A 21,460-nucleotide genomic window follows, 5' to 3' on the forward strand; every position below is an offset into this window, starting at 1 on the left:
ATCAAGGCAGAGCCTATCTACTCTTTCTCTTTTATTGGATCCTACAACTAAAGTAAACAAAAGAAAAACAGAACCAAAAACAATTAGAAAACATTTAGAAGTATTGTTTTTACTCACCTTGCAGCTTCCTTGATAGTGAACTCAACAAACTGCTTTTTCATTTCCAGGGGTCCCTGCACTTCTTCAAGCAAAATGAAAATCCTTTCATACTCTGGTGGTATTACAAAATTCAGTGTTATAAAAATATGAAAGAGAAATAAAATTCAAAAATTATACATCCTCAGAAATCATTCTTCATGGTAGAAAGTCATAAGTATATCTGGCATGTTAAACACTAAAATCAAAATGTCTACATACATTTATGAAGGAAATTCTTATAAACAGTACTCACATGAGGTAAGCTGAATACTGATTACCCCAAACTGCCCTAGTCCATGAAGCCTGTGAATTTATTACCATAGATGCTTTATATGCTTATAGAATTAGGTTATAGATACTGAGTTTGTCCAGGTTTATGCACAGGGATTCGATGTAACCACAAATATCCTTTAAGATGGAATAGTATGGACATTTGATTGCTTCTGGAACAGGGGGAATCAGTTTTCTTTGCAAGTATAACTCGTGGTAGTAGATGGCCTTGCACACAGAAGTACAAGGTGGATTCAACTAGTTACTTAAAAAAGAGAGGAAGTTGAGGGGGTAGGAGGTGGGGTAGATTCAGGGAGGATTGTGAATGAATAGGATCAAATATATTATATTTAGGTTTCAAAGAATTAATCTAAAAATAGAATCTTTCTTTTTTTTAAGACAGGGTGCAGCACTGGCTGTCCTGGCACTCGCTCTGTAGACCAGGCTGGCCTTGAACTCACAGAGATCACCTGCCTCTGCCTCCCGAGTGCTGGGATTAACGGTGTGCAAAGGGGAAAAAGGTGTTGTGCTGCTGACTTGATGAAGGGAGGGATGAGGGGAACAGCAAAGTGCAGCCAGTCTTCAGAAGCCAGAGAAGGCAAGGAAACAGATCCCTCCTTTATCCTGGAGAAGAAACACTGACCCAACATCTTGCCTTCACTTTAGTCCAGTGAAAATATAGTCTGAATTGCAAAGCTGTAAAGCAATCAATTTGCGCTGTGTGAAGCTATGCGTCATCTGATAACTTGTTAAAGCAGCAAAATGAAACTACTGTAAGTTAGGGCCAGAAGAATCAGTTTAAATTATGTGAAAGCCCAAGACTGGCCAAAAACATGCATGCCCAGACTCTACTCTAGAGCTAAGGATATAGCTCAGTTGGTAGAGTGCCTGCCCAACAAGCATGAGACCCTGGGTCCAATCCTTAGCAGCACCTTGTCTGTGGTACCACAAACCTGTGATGCAAGTGCCATGGAGGTAGAGACAAGAAGATTAGACATTACCACCAGTCTGGACCACATAGAGAGTTCAAGGCCAACCTGAGCTGTATGAAAGACTGGGTCAAAACCAACAAAAAAACCTCTTTGGAATCATACAAGAGGGATCTGCCATTGCATTAAAGATATTCCATTACTACTTACTTCGTCCAAACTTTCGGACCTCCTTCATCAACTGATGCTTTATATCAGCATTGATGCCTTGTGCCATTGCAGGAGTGATTTGCATTGAATTTGGCACAGTTTCCAAAGCAGATGCCATTGGGATTTTTCTATCATCTACAGAAAGAGTGCAGGTTTTGGCTCCTCCTATAAGTATATTATTATTAGGTTTGTGAATGAGTCCATCTTTCCTGAGGCCAGCAAAATCATCAGATAGAGAATCCAATTGGTTGGATATAAGGCTGTCTCCTGCCACATTCATAAAGTCTGCTGGAGCAGATTTTAATAAGAAGCCATCAGCTGGGCTTTGCCCATTTTCCATCTTCTCTTCATGGATTTCATGAATGACAGTGGCATCTGGAAAGCAAATTAAGAAGTTGAGCTGTGAAGTGGGTAGAGCATGTTAACCCCACAAGTATGTCTCCATGTTCCTCGGTTTCAAGGAAATGATGGCTTTCATTGATGAAGAGGATAGAACAGATGGAGATCTGAGACGCTTCCCACTAGGAATACATACACAAACCAAGATGCTAATAAGTAAGTACTCATAGGTCCCTGGTGCTCGGGGCGTAATGTCACCCTGTATGCTTAAAAATCACATATAAACTACTACCCTTTACTGAGTTTGAATCTCTACAGCTTGCATATGCCATATGCTTCCTATAAAAACCAAATATTCTGAGAAAGCCGACGTGCCTACTGGGACTGAACAAACATTCTGCCCTCACCTGCAAAGCAACTGCCTATCTGCAGATGAGTCTGCCCATTTCCTTGTTCATGCCAGAGTAATTATTTTTCTGTTCTCAGGCCAGCACCTCTATGTCATTTACTTATCTTCTGCTGTGCCAGGCATCAAGGTAGTAGCTGGGAATCTTCAGTGACCAAAAAACAAAGGAAGTGCCCCTGCCTGCCCTCACAGAACCTACAGTGTCACAAGGCCATCAGAGAGGAACCACAGAGTGAGCACCAACACACTCATAACTGCTTTCATTTGAGGAAAGACATAAATGGGATGAGAGAGGGAACTTACATGGCTACCAGGTGGTGGCAGGATCTTCTGTAAGGATGCTAAATTTTAGTGAGGGCAGGAGATACAGGGGAGTAAGCCAGGAGCAGTGGAGAGAAGGGTAAGGAGGATATGGATGGAACTTGAGATAAGAGAGGACTGTGGTATCAGGCCACGTGAAGCTGTGTGGACCATGGTTAAGAGTCAGACTGTATCCTGAACGTTTAGAAAGATGGAGGATGTGTTTTCTGTATGCATGTGGCATGCTTCTATTTATCTAATGGCATCGTTACTCTGACTTCAAATTGAGAGAGAAGATGGGTAGAAACTAAACAAGAATGAGAAGCAGAGAGACCATCTACTAATAATAGCTTGGTAAAAATTCATGGAATTGTGGAGTGACGGAATGGAGAAAGATAGTAAGATACAGGAATTAAATTGAATGTCAAATTACCTCATCCTGTTAATGGAAGAAAGATAATTTTAAAAATCATGGTGATTTTTGAGGTTTGTCACCTGAACCAACTAGATAAACTGTCATATGTCCAGGAGCCAGCATATTATTGGCTTTGAGAGTAGATGATACTCAAATCTTCCTGACTCTGATTGGGTGGCTTTAAGTTGATCATGCTGCACCAACAATACAGTGTTAGTTACACAACATTCTAATCTAGGGTTCTTCAACCCTACCAATCCATAAAGGTGACAGAGATTTTCCAATGGAGTGAGGGTTAATATCATTAACTGCCAAGGGTGCCGGCAGAGCTATTCTGGAGAGAGGCAAAGCTACACATTTAGTTATAACACTAAACTGTAAAATGTAAATAAAACATTATTGGCTATTACACTCCAAAATGGAGGTACTGTGTCCATGGTTAAATACAGGGTTGAGAGGAGAGGAATGAATTGATATATATATATATATATATATATATATATATATATATGGAGTTGTTCAAATAGAAACCCAATTTAAAAACCCCAAGGCTGCAGGGGACCACCTTAAGAAGACAGCACAGTGAGACGAGGTCCAAGGATTGAACTGTGGGGGTCAATAGTATCTAGCTGGGAGAAAGAAAGGGAGCAAAGAGAAAAGGATGAAAAGGAATCACTTCTAGAAAGAAAAGAAAACTAGGTTTCTGCTAACACAAGGGCTTCCATAGAGGAAGACATGAACAACTGAACCAAAAACTATTGAGAAAGGCAATGTACAGAAAACCCTGGTGACCTTGAGGATTGTCTCAGTGGGGTCAAGGAGGCAGACCCCAGATTTACCAGTTCAATCAGGGTTAGGAGGTGACAGCACAGAGAGTAATTGCTGATCCAATTTCTTAATAGTGAGCCTATTGACTCTACCATCTTACAAACTTGCTTTCTCCTCCTAACTTTTGAAGCCGATCCAAATGGTTACAGCACACATGCTCCTAACTCCTCATTTTCATACTAGTCTCTGTGTTAACACTTGCTATGCATGTATTAATCATTAATTATGACATTAATATCATGTGTTGATTACTATAATTATGTATCTTTTTCCTCCTCTCATATGGCTAAGATCACTAAATCAGGGTTTCTGCTCCCCAGAAGGTCTGTTGTGCCTACCATAAGATGCTTTAATAATGGTTTACTTAATCAACAAAGAAATAAACACAGAAAGGAATACAAAGGCAAAACAAAATTTTTAACGTGTTAGTCTTCTAGGAGCCATAAGGGAAATCACAACCACTACTCTATACCTGGATGTACAAGGGTGGGTTTTATGAGGTCTGGACAAGATGGGAACCAGGAGGCTGAGAGTGGTCCCTTAACGCCCACATGGTTAGTTACAGTAGGAGGTGTTTGTGGTTTCCTCAACAGCAGGGACATACTCCGCCTTCTCTTAGATGACATAGGACTGTTCGGTTCTCCAGGACGTTTCACTTTGTTTTGCGGCCCTACTACAAACTCATCTGCTTCATCAATCATCATTCCCTAAAAAACATCAACGAACATGTTTCATTTAAAACAGAAGTTCAATTGTCAAAAAAAACCCCAAACAACAATTTAAGCACTTTTCATATGCATATCCTCTCAGCCATGCGTCGAATCATCTAGATTAGCCTTAATTATAGTCCCTGTAGCAACTCTGTTACCAGAAAATTCAACCCAATTTTAATCCTACCTAAGTGGGACAAGGAGGAAACTAACATGCAGGTTTTTGTCTAAGGTTAATAGACAGCCTCAAATGAACCAAGATGAGATAAATCCATAGCCATCTTTAAATATCTTTTTCAAATAATTTATGTGTGTGTGCACATGTGTGTTTGGGTGTACCTGTGTGTGTGTGTGTGTGTGTGTAGGTGCCAAGCAAGCCCAGAAGAGGGTCTCAGATCCCCTAGAACTGAAGTTTTAGAAAGTCGTGAGCCACCTCGTTCGGGTGCTGGGAATCACATGCTCTTGATAGCTGCTGAGCATCTTTCCAGCAGCTGCAGTCATTCCTTCTTTTCCTTTTTCTTTCTTTTTTTCCAAGACGAAGTTTTCTCTGTTTAATAGTCCTGGCTGTCCTGGAACTTACCCTGTAGACCAGACGGGCCTGGAACTCAAGTCACAGAGAACTTCCTGCCTCTGCACCCCGAGTGCTGATACTAAAGGCATGTGCCACTGCCTCCCAGCCACAGTCACCCCTTTAAAAGTAGTACAAAAACCACCTTTTGCCTGGTGTGGTGGCACAACTCAGGTAGTTGGAGTGAAAAGCTTTAATCCCAGCACTCAGGAGGCAAAGGCAAGTGCACCTCTGTGAGTTCAAACCAGCCTGGTAGACAGGATAAGTTCCAGAACAGCCAGGGCAATTATACAGAGAAAATCCTATCTTCAAAAAGCAAAACAAAACAAGAAACATCTTGCACTAGCCCTTGGTAGGGCTTTAAACTCATCATTAAGAAATATTGATTATTCCTAGACAGACTAATGCGTGTAGATGGTGAAAGGCAGGCAAATACGAAAACATGATTCCCTCCGCCACAACCTCAAATATATCTGTCTACCTTGGCACTCATCAGGGAGTCAGGGGGTTATTTATTCTTGAGAACAGATGAACACAAAAATCAGCAATACCTTATCTTAGCTAAAACCTGTGTCATCACAGACAGCCCAAGAATATGTGCATTATTACTTAGAAAAAAATCATGGCAAAATTATCTTTCTAAAGAATTTTCCCCCTTCCATTAACCATGCAAAAAAGACACAGCCGTTTTTACTGAACATCTACTATATGCTCTGTAATATTCTAAACAGTGTAATATTCTCAACAGAATATTATACACTCAGTATTCCTTACAGCTCTGTCAGTTTGGTGTAATTACTATCCCCAGTGTTACATAAGGAATCAAGGCACAACATCTTTAACTAAGGATTGGCATGAGCTGGGATATTTTTAGTTCAGTTTGATGACAAAGAGAGATACAGAATATATCCATGAGTTATATCTATGTTTATCTACAAAAGTGTAGTGATGATCCCATTTCTTTTCATCAGTAAATGATTAAGTCAGTTTGCACCATACACACACACACACACACACAGAGAGAGAGCACAGAGTATATTGTAGTTCAAGGGATACACATTATAGATCCGAATCATGGAAATAAAGGAAATACTTGGTATTCTTTATATTAAAATAATTAGTGTGTGGTAGTATAAATGAATATAGAATGTGGATCCAGAAACATGTGGGTTCAAATCCTGGCTTTGTCAGCCATCACAGTATTTTGATATCTGACTACTTTAAGCCAAGATTTCTTCTTATCATAGGATAAATACAATTTATCTTTCAAAACACTTGTGAGTACAAACAATCATTTAAAACACCACATCCTACTATACACTCAACAAATGACACTTATTGTATATAATTAGCATAACTTGCATTAGGAGACTCCATCTCCCATCTACAGAGTCCTAGTGTCATGTTTACCTCTGTACATCTGGCTAAAAGGACAGAGTTACAGCAAACGTATCACAGACTCAGAAATGGGTATATTACCTTCTTATCTTGCTTAAACGGATTGCCGAAAGTATGCAGTCTTTTTGGTTGATCTGGATCAATCTCTCGTAGTGGAGAAGCCAGCATCTTTAGATATTCCTGATAGTTGCCCATTTGTGCAACTGGAACACTATGAAGTGAATCTGTAAAATCAGCAGCAGAGAAATTTATTAAGTTGAAGTATATGGCCCCTTTGAAAGGACATTATCATCACTGGCTCAGCAATGTGTTGCGTAACACTATAGTCTGGAATCCCAAATCTGGTATTCCAAGATCTATCTAGTGTCATCTTCAGTACCTAACATCATCTTCATTTATACTTATCAGTGGTCTACAATTACTATATTGCCTCCAGGCTCACTTGACAAGAATTAGCAACTCCTTTACTTACTACCCAACTCCATGTAAAAATGGGCTTGTTTCCCAAATACCATCATTTGAATTCAAAACACTGTACATTCTCCATTTTTGTTCTAGTGTTCTGTTTCCTAAAAAAGATCTATTTTCATTTTATGTGTATGGCTCGCCTACAGGTAAGTATGTGCACTGCATACAGGCCTGGTGTCTACAGAGTATAGAGGAAGGTGCCAGATCCCCTGGAACTGAAATCATGGACAGTTGTGAGCCACCATGTGAGTGCTGGGAACTGAACCCGGGTCTCTTGTAAGAGTAGCCACTTCTCTTAAACATTGTGCCACCGCTACATCCACTCTCTCTGTTTTCTGAAAAAGGTTTTCACTCTGTAGCCCAGACTAGACTCAAATTTGTAGAATCCTCCTGTCTCAGGCTCTTGAGTGCTGAGCAGCTATGCCCAGTACTCAGGGTATTCTCTTGTCACAAAGAGAGTCTTGGTTAATGAGCTTACCCTCTACTGATTTGATTACATACAATTGTAATGTCCTGTTCCTAGGAAACCTCTGTTCACACACATGAAAGATATAATACCCGAGAGTTGGCTAGGAGTTTGTTCATTTTTTGTGGATAAGTGACCCCATTCAAAATTAACAAACTAAGATAAAGTATTCCCAGACATTATCTAGAGTTCACTGCTTTCATGGGGAATAGGTATTCTCTTCTGACTTTTTCACAGCCGGATGGGTACAAATCAGTGTCTGAGGGTTCAGGTTTGGAAATCTGTCATACCTAGGTTCTGCCACTTTGCAATGGGCTAGCCCTGCCCGAGCAAGCTACTAAAATGCATGCTCTTCACTTCAGTGCCTATAAACTGGCATAAAATCAGTATCCATGTCCTGGGATTTGGGGGCATGCAAGAGTGAGCCCACATAACAATAGCAATGGAGGTCAGAATGCTGATTAACACATGCCTACCTTTAAGGTTGAGGGAAGATAAGTAGGGAGATGGAGGGCCTGAGTGAATATGAGCATTGTGAACATTAACACATTACAAAATAATTCTGCAATAAAGACTTTCATTTAAGTCATATCTGCTATTCTCCTAAAGAAAAGTAGTCCACTGTTCAGTTACCTTCATCTTGTCCCACAATAAACTTCCGTGTTTTCAGTAGATTGGATCTCATTCTGGTCAACTGGTCTAAAAGTCCTCTACGTGGAATATCATAAGCATTTCTGTATGTCTGAGGTTTCAAATCCTAGTTTAAATGAAGCAATGTCGGTTACTCCTAAAGCTTTTAAATAAAGAAATGTAATACCTAACCCTCTTAAAAATCTCATTGAAGAGAACTATGTTTCATACAACCAATTACAGCTCATTTTTTTTTTTTTTGGTAGTAAACTTCTATTTACGGTTCTGAATGCTGACATACCCGCAAGTCATTAAAGTCACTGGGGATATAATTTTCAAGTACATCATTTAAAACTCCAAATCCCAAGATTTATAGATAGCTGTAGCTGCCTTGCAGGACTACTTCTTGTAGCCTAGTTTTATTCCCCTAGCAGGGAGGTGGGCTGCAGCAATCTCACTCCAGGATGGCAACTGCTGACTGCACATGGAGTCAAATTGGCTGAGGGCCCAGCTGCAGTGCCTTTGGAGGCTGCTGCAGCCCTGGGCAGAAGCCAGGCTGTTCATGGCCAGGGACTGAGAAGTGCAGAGTGGGGGACCCAGCCAGCTGTGATCACAGTCATTTCCTCCATGAGAATGCCCAGGGCCGGAGGTTTCCTGTGGTCTGGCTCAGGCATGCTCTAAGTTGCACAGACCGTCTTCATCCCCATACTACTTGCTGCTTCTCTGTCACAGATGCCAGATCTACATGGCAGTCTGCCTCCTGCAGCTTCCTTTCCATTTTACTTTTTATAGCTGTTTACTGCCCATTTCTACCAAGCAACATATCATGTACATTTAATTTCATGTTGGCATCTGCTGGCAGAACAATCTCAAAATGGCATCACTAATAATTATTAACTCCAAGCTGTCCATGGTGATGCATGCCTTTAATCCCAGAATAGACAAACCTCTGAGTACAAGGCCAGCCTAATCTACAAAATTAGTTCCAGGACAGACAGGGCTACACAGAGAAACCGTAACTCTAAAAACCAAAATACTACTACTACTACTAATAATAATAACTCCAAAATAGGCCATTATTGCAAAACTAAAGCAATGCAAACAACAAACATGCCAGGAAAAGTCAGATAAACATGCCTTTTAACGGCACAATTTACCTTGTTGAAGAGCCCTACTTGGAAGCCAGCAAATTCTTTGGTATTCAGTTCTGTCAGTCTCGGTGCACTTTCCCCTATGATTTCTTTCAACAGCTTTCTAAAGTTTTTATTGTGAGCCAGGGGCAGGCCACCTCCAGAATGATTTTTCACTTTGATACCAATCTCCTGGGGGGGTTTCTTCCCCACTGATGCTAGTATTCGATCTGACTCTAGTTTGGTCTAAAATGAAAGGACAGAATATGTTATCCGAATATCTACTAAATCGTCATTTTATTATTTAAGAAAATACTTTAAGAGCCCCACTGAACACTTTTCATGTGCAAATCACAGAAAAACAGTTAAGTGAACATTTCCCTATGCTTCTCTGTTCTACCACAGCAAACACAGAGGGGACTGCAAAGACAAATGACTTCATGCATGTTTTCTTTTGTAGTGTCAAAACTATGAACAAATCATGAAGAAAATAGAAACCATGGGTAAGAATTTCATTCATAGACATGAAAAAGCACATATTGCTACTGCAAAATCTAATCTAAATCAACACAATCAGTTTGGATCCAGACACAAAGATTTAAAGCTCTGTATTCATACATGTAAAGTATTACTTTAATTCAATTCATCTAGACTGGCATTATATTTGAAAACATTAAAAATGATTTTTTTAAAAATGAGATTATCCAATAAATCTTATAAATGTAAATCTTACTTTAAAATATTACTAAGCAAACACTATTTAACATCTACTCAGTAATTTTATCACTAACAAACATTGGAAAGTCCCCTTAGTAAACATTGTATCAATTAATTTTGCTTGAATGAGTTAAAGCAGGGTATTTGGCATTTATGTTTTAAATACATCTGAGATGGTTCAAGAAACCCTGGTGCCATAATATTAGCATTAGAGAAATAGAAATTAGTAATAATCTTTTCTTTTTCTAAAAGATAAACTTCCATCAATGTTCAATAAGCCCCCGATAATTTTTTTATTTCTTATGGATTGTCCTGAGATATTTCTTTTGCCTAATTATTTGGAATATATACATGCATACATATATGCATATGTATGACTATATGCTTAAGTAAATTCTTAAGTCATGAAATAGGAGACAAAATTAGATAAAGGGTCTGTTTCTGTGAGTGACCTTGAAAGCTCATTCAGTTAAAGAATACAGTGTGTCCCCAAAGGTCCCAGCATTTGCATGCGTTTCAACTCTGTCCACTTTTCTTTCACTGTGGCCATACTCTGACAAAGCCTTAAAGGCCAAACATAAACATCAAATTAAAAAAAAACAATAGATCAATAAAGATAAATAACCAAGGTATTTGCAACAACAACAACAAAAATCTATTAGCAGAGAGGAGTTTAGATTAGGGGGGACTTGTTAGGTCAAAAATCCGGGCTTGCCTTTATTTTCTTTTGCACTTACAAGCACGCTAGACTAGTATGCCTTTGTAAGCTTTAGAATGTGGTTTTCAATGTTTGCTCATTTCTAGCAAGGCATGCCAGCATCCCAATTATGGAGTCCTATAGGTCCTTAGTAACATCTGACACTTGGCTTAGCACTCAGTTTTCTAAAGGCCAAATTTGCCAACATACTCAGCTTGAAACGCTGTAGTTGCTGCAAATGCTACTTCTTACCTAAAAATGTATTTGTGTATAAGAGCGTCAAGCCGCTGCATTAATTTATCACACAACACAATTGTCTGTCAGTAGCACTCTAACTTGGTAGTTTCCAAATATCTCCATCCTACAAGAATGGTCTAGTTGAAAGTGAGAAATATGGTAAGGAGGGGTGAGTGGAAGATGGGGCAGGCAAGGGACAAGGTGAATGACGGTGAATGAGGTGGTGTCTAAAGGACTAGATGAAGGGCGAGAGAGGAGGAAGAACTTCCCTCTCCAGGCCTCCTTGGGGTCTACCACCCTTCCAGGTTGAAGAATATTGGTCTCATGCCTCCCCTTCTCCAGGGACAGGCAGGCAGCTATTTATCCAAGGGCTAGCATGTGAGTATAAGAACTTAACATGCTGCCTGAAAAGCAACTCCAGGCGAGGCATATTGAATCACACCAGACCTTGGCGTGCTGACTCACAAAACGGGGGTGCTCTAGCCAAGTGAATTGAGGAGAAACTAGTTGGAGGACAGACACAATGTGACCCACAAGAGAATCCTATGAAGCCTCTGCCCCTCTTAGGCCACAAAATATCAGCCAGGGTATGGGCAGAACAAACTGGCAGGCAGAAGGAGAAACGGCACAGCATCAAATGATACTGACAGACCCTTAACTGCGTTTAATGGTGAAGCTAGAAGCCATAGAGAATCACAGCATTACTAATCCATAAAGTGTAGAGATATATACACATTTAATCTGAAAAGTTACAATTACACTAGAGAATAAGGAAATGCACTTCTGAGGGCAAAGGATTTTGGTTTGTTTGTTTTTACCAATACTACCTGTTGGCTGAGTTTTTTAAGGTAAGAGATAACACTGTAACTAAGTCCACAATCTAAATTATCTGATATCAGATTTGGAGCTCCCATCATCCTTAGTGCTTTCTTTAATGGCTATAAGGAAACAAAATACACAACAGTAAGAATAGAATAAATCTTAAATACTCAAAAGTTCAGTTATAAGGGGCAAGGGGACATGATTCATTTCTTAGAAGTCAAGGTGCTGCACATAAAACCAAACATGGAACATTAAAAAGTGGCAATGAAAATAGCAGAGAAGTAAGGAGCAGAAACAAATCAGAAGAGAGTGGGTAAGAAGAGCAAATAGCAGCCAATTCAAACAAGTACATTGCTTTCAGTCTTACTTCCCATCATTGAATCACTTCCCATTGCATATGACTGCAGAGCCCACGCTTGCCATGGTAAATAGCAACACAGCCCACTTTCTCCTCCCAGCAACACCAATGGTCCCCTAGAAGACTCTGCCTTTTCACCTCTAGAAACTTGGCATTAAGTTATGACAGCAACCCCTGAAATGGTCGTATCGTCTTGATTAGGATTAGATGACCAGTTCAGAATCATTAGGCATTGTTTTCTCGGAGTATAAAAAACAGAATAGAGGCCAAGTCATGTTTTCTTCTCCTTGGATCCTCTCTAATGCCAATGCCCCCACATCGTGTTATATCGAGGTTGCATTTAACCAGCAATAAAGAACTACAGTTTCTTCCAAGTTTCATTTATGGATTGAAATGCCACATTGAGTTTCTAGAGTTCAAAAGGGAAGTTGATGTAACATGAGTTTAGACATATTTATCCTTACATTCCAGAATTACAATTTTATAAGGTTAGTTTTAATAAGAGAAACATAGATGTGTTTATAACAATGGCCATGGCAGATAAAAATAAAGGAAACAGAAAGACAATGCTCGTTTGTGTCGCCATGTCGTCTCCAAACTCTTACATATGGCTTGAGAAGACAGTGACGACACAAATGCTCATAAAGTCAAAAGAGTTATCTTCTTGTAGGGGTAAAACTTGATTCCTTATGACAAGACTCATCAGTGACAGTTAATATGTACATATACACACAAAAATACATACTATTAAGTAGTAAGGAGGCAGAGTTTTTAAGTAGTTGTCAAAAGCCTGTCGCCACTTCAGATTTGGCTTAAGCTTGTGAACTTTAAACAAGTCATCTGTAACACAAAACCAAGTAATCATGTTAGCCCAGAACCAGCTTGCAAGATCTAAAATCAAACAACTAACATCTAGAAATTGGATTTTATTCATATTAGATGAACATTTCTGGCAGTTTACCTAAATTGTCCTTCCTGGTTGTTGTACCTACCAAAGTTCCATATAGGTGTTCTCCAACTTACAATAGTTCAGTTGAAGACTTTTTTAAATTTAAAGATGGTGGGAAGCCGGGCAGTGGCACACGCCTTTAAACCCAGCACTCGGGAGGCAGAGGCAGACGGAACTCTGTGAGTTCAGCCTGGTCTACATAGTGAATTCCAGGACAGCCTGGACTGTTACACAGAGAAACCCTGTCTCAGAGGGGGTGGGGTGGGAAAGTAATATATAGTCAATAGCAGCTACATTGCAACTTCTAAGTTGCGATCTTTTCTCAGCCTAATGATGCACAGTACAGAACTTTCTCCCAATGCTAGGTAGCAGGAGTAACCCACAGTTCCCATTAGCCCCATAGATCATGATGGGAAAACAGGACACTGTGAGGTGTGCCCTGGTGCTAAGCTGAGATGATCTGGAGGTTAAGGGTAGTAGAGGTGGTTTTTGGACTTAACAATTGATTTATTAGACTTAATCCCATTATAAGTTACAAAGCATATCTATTGTGCCTTTTAAAAAATTAAGTAAAATTTCAACTTACTTATGCATCCATTTGCAAAGCTTATACGGCATGATATTAAAATACTGCTTTATACTCACTTGCAAGTATTTTCCTGATGTGTTATGTATTAGTCATTCTAATACAATAATTTTCAACTAGGGGATCTGTACCACTGGTTAACACACTAATATTTCTTTGGTTTAAAAGCAGAGGGTGGGCCAGCCATGGTGGCGCATGCCTTTAATCCTAGCACTCAGGAGGCAGAAGCATTCAGATCTCGGATTTCGAGGCAAGCATGGTCTACAGAGAGAATTTCAGGACAGCCAAGGCTACATGGAGAAATCCTGTCTCAAAAAGCCAAACCAAACAAACAATATAGAGTATGGGGCCCAGCAAGTTGGCTCAGCAGGTAAGGGTGCTTGCAGCCAAGCCTCACAACCTTAGTCCGATCCCTCAGACCCACATGGCAAAAGGAAAAGAACAGATTCTTCTAACTTTCACATACATGCCATGGCATGGACACCCTTCCTCTCTTCTTTTTTCTGATTTTTTTGAGCGAGGCTCTTACTACGTAACCCAGACAAGCTTGAAATTTACTATGTCACCAGGTTTGACTCACTCCTAATCTTTCTGCCTCAGCCACCCAATCGCTGTGATTACAGCCATGCACCACTACATCTGGCTTAACATGTCTCTTGAACACCATGTGCACCAACATAGTTAAATATGCAGACATCCCCTATTTCAATATATAAATCTAATTATTTTAGTAATATACACATTATGCATATTGCGTGAAAACTTCCAAACACCCTCTTTATTTCCTTCTAAGTCTGAGCAAAATAGTTCCAATTTAAGAATTCAAACTGGTATGACCAGCTGTCAACATCTACCTGTCACCCATGCTGGAAAGACAGCGGATAGTATCAGTCCGTCCTCTACTGTTCCTGTAAGCTTCATTAGGCATTCTCTACAGATAGGTCCATTTTTTAAAAAGTACTTTGGTCAAGAAAAGCAACTGGATATTTCCTTCTCTTTATTGCTCTAATAAAATATTTACTCACAGAGAAACAAATTTCAATAAGTTTACAGAGCCATAAAAAGCAGGCCTTTTGTTCTTTTTATGTTTTTTTTTTCTTTTTTGCAGAAGAAAGAGATCAGAAGGAGTCCTTGATTGAAGACCCTGGGGACTTTACAGACCATTCATGTCTTGACAAGAGGCAATGAAACACTATGGAAAGACCCTGCTATACTGTGCTATTTCTTAAAGCCTTTTGGGAATTATGTAGAGGTTTGAAAAGTCTGCAAGAACTGGGATGCAGCTCAGGGGTATAGCACTTGCCTAGTCTGTGAAAGGGCTTGTTTTCATCCCCAGCACTGGAAAATCTCTGAGAAGAAATAGACTAAATCAGCATCTAGGCAAAGCATTTGTCATTGTTAAAAACAGTGAGGATGGGGCTGGCGAGATGTCTCAGTGATGAAGATCACCAACTAGCTCCTGGTCCAGAGGATCCCGGTTTGAGTCTCATCTCATAATAGTGGACCACTTTCTACAAGGCCAGTTCTGGGGGAATCTGAAGTTCTCTTTTGGATTCTGTAGACATTAGGCATGTACATGGTACATAGACATACTTGCAGGCAAAACACCTCTATACACAAAATAATAAATTCTTAAAAAGAAAAACTAATGGTATTACTTATTCTGTTTATCTGATTTGTTTCTATCTAAAGTCTCTCTACTACTTACATCCTTGTCTATGTAGAGAGCTTGAGGTCAGCTGGCAATACATAAGACTATAAGATAGAGAAGTATGTAAGTACTGTCACATATCATTTGTCCTCCTGCGTCTCCTTTGTTTCCTACTGCATAATATCCTCAAGCACAGTGCCAATAGTTAGCAATAGTGTTTTGTATATAGAAATTTTACTCAGGGTGTGGATCTTATAGTATATACTTTCGTTATAAAAATAATAAAAAGATTGAAAGACATGAATAGAGCATGTTTAAGGCATAAATTGTAGATGTTGCATTGGCATACACTCATGGGTGCTTGAGATTAAATATGTATAGCTTTCTGTATGCCAATCCTAGTACAATAAAGTACTTAAAAATAGAAAAATAGCAGCAGTCTAAATGAAAATTACTCTATTTTCTTTATCATGTATTTGTGGAAGCTGAGGTCATAAGGACATATTTAAGAAAATGGAGAGATTGCCAGGCGTTGGTGGCTCATGCCTTTAATCCCAGCACTCAGGAGGCAGAGGCAGGTGGAACTCTATGAGTTCGAGGCCAGTCTGGTCTCCAGAGCAAGTGCCAGGATAAGCTCCAAAGCAACACAGAGAAACCCTGTCTCGAAAAACAACAACAACAAAAGAGAGTGGAGAGATTAATGCATAAAAGAGATATATTTTATTAGTAATTTAAGAAAGATTTATTTATTTCTATTTATGTGTGTGGATGTTTTGTCAACATGTATGCCGGTGCATTGTGTTCATGCAGTGCTCTCAAAGGCCGGTAGAGGGTGTCATATTCCCTGGAGCTAGAGTTCTAGGTAGTTGGAAACTGGTGAACCTGTATCTCTTAAAGGCTGAACCATCTCAGCAGTCCCTCTATTGGTAATCTTACTGTCCTCTTTAACACATAGCCTATACTTTCTACTCGTAGCAACTCTCACAAAGAACATAGGTTCAGACTGGACTAAGAAATAAAGTACCTGAGACATACAAAGCAACCATGCTGATATATTTATGATGACCTTCTTTTAAATTTCTTAAAGATGAACAAAGACAGTAAAGCACTGCCTTTTAAATGTATCATAATTAATAGTAGTACTATGATCAAATTTTGTAAATGTTTCATCTTTTAAGCAAAAATTTAGAAACTCTTTCAAAAAAAACCCTCAAAGCTTTACAGCTATATTACTCTAAAAAGACAGAGCTCTTCAAATAGTAAATATATCCATATACATTTTCAACAGCATTGAGTAATTGCTACTTAAGTTTTTCCTTTAGAATTTTGTCATAGAATCAATCCATAACCTCTAAGCCTGCTACTGCAGAATTGACTCATGTACCTTAATTTTCCACCCTACTGAAAATGTAAGCTTTTAGAGTATACTCTGAGGAGAAAGGAGTGTAATCCAGTCAGTACACCTTCACAGAAGCCCTAGTTTCTGAAGGAAGCCATCAAATTCTTTTCCAACAAAAGCTGTAGTTTGGGACCTGGAGAGATGGATCATTGGGAAAGTGCTCACTGTTAAAGCATGAGGACCTGAGTGTGGGTCTCCAGCATCCATGGAAAAGTCTGGCCACTCAGCAAGTTCCAGATAGACCAAGACACTGGTCTCAATAATCAAAGTGAAAAGTGATTCATAAAGGTATGTGACATCAAGCCGGGCGTTGGTGGCACACGCCTTTAAGCCCAGCACTCGGAAGGCAGAGGCAGGCGGATCTCTGTGAGTTCAAGGCCAGCCTGGTCTCCAGAGCGAGTGCCAGGATAGGCTCTGAAGCTACACAGAGAAACCCTTTCTCGAAAAACCAAAAAAAAAAAAAGAAAAAAAAAAGAAAAAAAAAGATATCTGACATCAACCTATGGCCTTCACACACACACACACACACACACACACACACACACACACACACACACACACACACACACACACCATCTAGTTTTCTGGAGGCATTCAAACTCATCTACAAAAAAGGCAAGACTCTTTCAAAAATGGAGAATGGAGGCTGATTAATGGAATTTGAAATTTGAAGAACACCAAAGATCAGGTATCTCTTCTGTTGATGTACAAGCAAAAAGAGAGAGAAAGAAAAAGAAAATGGAGTCCAATCTTTCCAAATCAGTTTTTACACATTTATCTACTCTAACATCGGTTAGTCTTCGACGGAATTTGAAAGTTTATTCATCTTTTATCTACCTAGTATTTTTGCCATATTTTAAAGATGATTAAGTAGCACATATTTTACTCACCTAAAAGAGGAAGTAAAACTGGGTAGTTGTAAGGCATCACAAAGAGGTTTACACAAGTTAAAGTCGTACTAGCTTTTAAATAACCAAATGGATATCCAAGCTCATTGTATTTTCCACTGCTGGTGACAAACACCTAAGAAGAACATGAAGCAATGTACAGTTATGACAATATGCTATGTAAAGGCTAACTTGTAGCAACACTCCACAGCAGCATCTGTGGCAAACAATTCAAAAAATAGACTAGGTATTTTTGCATAGAGTTATGTAAAATTAATGTGCTAAATAGGCATATTCAAATTATAGATATTCCACAGTTATATTACAAATTAAACTAGATGATGCAATAACCACTCACTCAGAGGCCACATGAAACATCGGCAATACCCAGAAATGCACTTGGTTAGTATAATGGAAAATGATGCTGCAATCGTATTAAGCATGCCAGCTTCCCAAAAGAACAAGGCATTGTTACACTAGACTTAGAAAACTAGGAATATGGTTCCATAACTAAAACTATTTTAAAAGACTATGAAAATAGTCCTCACGCATACTATTAAGTCATGCTGTTTCCTCATTTATTCATTTTTCACTAAATAAATAATTACAGAGTATCCTATTAGGAGACAGAAACTTATTGTAACTTTCTGAGAAACTCAGGAACGTGGCAGCAAGGAGATGCTTTGCTTTAATTTGGAATGTGTTTTCTTGGTTACATAAACTTAAAAGACTAGAACCCTGGCTGTATTCACCTCACTGACTTCTGATTCTTTATTGGTACTCCTGAGTTGGTATGCATTATTTGTCAACTTCCATACACTTGCTATGCTGTGCTGGAGTTCTCCAGGCACCATGTTTTCTCTGTGTTCTTGTTCCTGCAACCCTCAGGAGGAAACATTCCTCTGATTTCTGACACACTAAGTTAATTTTAGCTGTCTGAATATAGAAAAGTACAAGATATAATACGTAATCTTTTTTGTTTGGCTTCTGTTCAATACTATAGTTTTGAAACGTTTTTAAGATTTTCTTTTCTTTTTGAATCAGGACTCTTCTGTATAACAGTCCTAGCTGTGCTGGAACATGGCCGTAGACCAGGCTGGCCTTGAACTCACAGAGATCTACCTGCCTCTGCCTTCTGAGGGCTGGGATTAAAGGAATATGCCACCAGCATCCTGTAGTTTTGAAACTGTGTTTCTTACATCTTTACATCTTTGAATCAAGCTTGCTCCTTTTCTTTTGAACAAGCCTTAGCATCTTGAGAGAATTAAAGTGGCTTATAGACACTGTGCATCAGTATTCTCACATTTTAGAATAAAATAGATGAGTGTCTGAAAGTGTTCCCTGTTTCAAAAGAACCCAGAAATTACTGGCTGGTATGTGGCCCTATAGTTCAGTAATAGAACAACTTTTTATGTGTTCCTATAGTTCAGTAATAAAACAACTTTTTTATATCCAAATAGAAAAAGCCATTACTGTCAAGTCTAGAATTTTACAAGTCAAATTCCATAGGCAACTATATTAAGCAATGAGCAATTCTTTCTAACTGCAGCACAGCACTTAGAAGAATTCAATCTCTGCACTTGCCTCATTTAAGTAAAATCACAGGCTACACATCACTGGGGCTTGGACCAAAGAAACTATAGCTTTATTGTATTATTCTCATATAGAAGGTAATTTCAGAGTTTCTGGTTCTTGGCCCCAAATATGCAGAACTTCTCGTTTGTCAAGGTCAAAATAAGAGCTCATACCTGCATTGAATTATACCCCATAGTTTAATGATCCTTAACCTGGGGAACAGATAAGAATGGGTCTCCCCTATCTTAAATCATCAAATGCATAGTTTCGTCAGATTCTACTTCCATAAATGGAAATGTATAGTACGTTAATGTTTCAAACCTTTCTAAAAATTATTTTCTTGGCTATGTTGTTAATTTGACAGCATTTAAAATAGTATAATTATTACCAAATTTGAAACATTTATCGAAGGGGTCTGTACCAGGTTGGAGAAACCCACAGGAACAGTTGGCCTGAACAAGGGAGAACACATCGACCCCAGACGCTATCTGGGGGGCTAGTTCAAGACTGATCCAGACCCCTGAACATGGATGTCAATAAGGAGGCCTCTGCACTCCAGGGAGCCTCTGGAAGTGGATTAGCATTTTCCTCTGGTGTAAGAAGGGATTTTGAGAGCCCATCCCACGTGAAGGGATACACTCTGGCCCTGGACACATGGGGAAGGGCCCAGGACAGCACAGGAAGATTTGGTGGACTTGGTGGAGGCCCTGTTGAGGGCCCTACCCTGCCTGGGGAGTGGTGGGTGGATGGGGTGGGGGGTAGGCGAGGAGGGATGGGGGTGAGGGGAGGGAGAGGGAGAAGGAACTTATATGTGAAACAAGCCTGTTCCCTAACTTGAATTAATACAAAAACAAAACTAAATTAATTCCTAAGAAAAGAATTTTTGTAAACACTTTAAAGTTTTTATTTTTTAAAGATATATTTATTTTTATTTTATGGGTATGGGCCTTTTGCCACTATGTTCGTATGTATGTGTGTGTGTATGTAGGTATGTATTTATGTATGTATTTATGTATGTATGTATGCATGCATGCATGCATACCACACGCATGTCTGGTGTTTATGGAGGGCACAAGAGGGCATCAGATCCCTGGAACTGGATTTCGAGACAGCTGTGAACTGGGACATGCCACATGGATGCTGAGAACTGAACCTGGATCCTGCACAAGAGCATTAAGTGTTGTTAACCGCTGAGCCATCTCACCAGAGCCTCATTTTTTGTTTCTAATCATGTGCATATGTGTGTAGGGGTATGTGCATGTGTGTGGTGTCCACAGAAGCTAGAAAGATGACATCAGATCATCTGGAGCTAGATCTGCAGGAGGTTGTGAGCCACCTGATGTGAATAATGGAACTGAATTTAGGGTCTCTGTAAAGTTAGTGTGCATTTTTGTTTGTTTTGGCTTTTTGAGAGACAGTTGTTATGTGTAGTCCTGGCTGTCCTGGAACTCACTCTGTAGACCAGGCTGGCTTTGAACTCAGGGATCTGCCTGCCTCAGACTCCCAAGTGCTGGGATTAAAGGTGTGGAATACCACACCTGGCTAGTATGCATTCTTAACCACTGAGCTATCGCTAGACCCCCTAATTCATAACCAATTCCCAGATCACAGAAAGATTACAGACATTTGGCTACTAGGCAACGATAGGTACCTGCCAGCAAGTATGAGGAGATTTTCTTTCCAAGATGTACTGAGTTAAGGGAGAGGGTTCAAGTTCATATTTGTCAAAGGGCAGTTTATCTATAACCATTGGTTCACAATCGACACAGGAAAACCTCACAATAGGATGAGATGTTCGTGGAGGCTAAAAAAAAGAAGGAAATATGATTGGATATTAAGCAAGCTTACAATTCTCTAACAATTCTAAAAGCTCTGTTACATTTTTGTTAAACCATCACTAAGACATAGATAGTAGTATTTGAAGAGTTTCTAGAGCTTTAAGACTCAGCATGGGGGGGGGGGTCTCAAGCTCTTCACCTCTAACCTCTACTTAGGATTGGGAAGAGGGAAGATAAGGTAATACAGAGCTAGAATTTCAATGAAATAATAACTGTATTAATTATGTTAAAGTAACCCTTGTGGTCCATAGGATGAACTCTCACTTTCAAATCCGTTTTGTGACCTTTAAGCATTCCCCGTGCACCAATCTTCTGTATCATAAGGTTAGATCATCGAGATACCACTGGACAAAGAGATTCTTTGAACTTTTCTAATGTGCTCAAGCTACTAAGAAGAAAAAGGAAAAACAGCAAGGGTATGGAAGTCTAAGATACACAATGACAATAATTTGGTCACAACTACAGAGCCTTAAAGGAATTTTATAGCACTGCTCATACCCACATGTTTGTTTTGAATAGCTGAAGCTGAGAGCTTTGGT

The 21,460-nt window shown here is 39.4% G+C and overlaps 1 protein-coding gene across 6 annotated transcripts in view; it reads right to left on the reverse strand.

Annotated features, from left to right (window-relative positions):
* The window catches only part of Ints6l (integrator complex subunit 6 like), a 61,799-nt gene that overhangs the window by 1,589 nt on the left and 38,750 nt on the right, over positions 1-21,460 (reverse strand). For 2 of the 6 annotated variants that reach the window (XM_027433350.2, XM_027433345.2), the window contains 10 exons: positions 20,735-20,887; positions 17,512-17,644; positions 12,782-12,876; positions 11,684-11,794; positions 9,233-9,451; positions 8,079-8,202; positions 6,593-6,735; positions 4,308-4,542; positions 1,548-1,922; positions 118-211 (listed from right to left, as the gene is read on the reverse strand). In XM_027433350.2, the coding sequence (XP_027289151.1) occupies positions 118-211; positions 1,548-1,922; positions 4,308-4,542; positions 6,593-6,735; positions 8,079-8,202; positions 9,233-9,451; positions 11,684-11,794; positions 12,782-12,876; positions 17,512-17,644; positions 20,735-20,887 (1,682 nt within the window). Of the gene's footprint in view, positions 1-117; positions 212-1,547; positions 1,923-4,307; positions 4,543-6,592; positions 6,736-8,078; positions 8,203-9,232; positions 9,452-10,871; positions 10,994-11,683; positions 11,795-12,781; positions 12,877-17,511; positions 17,645-20,734; positions 20,888-21,460 lie in introns of those variants that run through there. The other 4 variants (XM_027433348.2, XM_027433349.2, XM_027433347.2 and 1 more) reach the window with 4 other exon arrangements.

The sequence above is a fragment of the Cricetulus griseus genome, chromosome X (assembly GCF_003668045.3).
Source record: "Cricetulus griseus strain 17A/GY chromosome X, alternate assembly CriGri-PICRH-1.0, whole genome shotgun sequence".
NCBI classification, from domain to species: domain Eukaryota; kingdom Metazoa; phylum Chordata; class Mammalia; order Rodentia; family Cricetidae; genus Cricetulus; species Cricetulus griseus.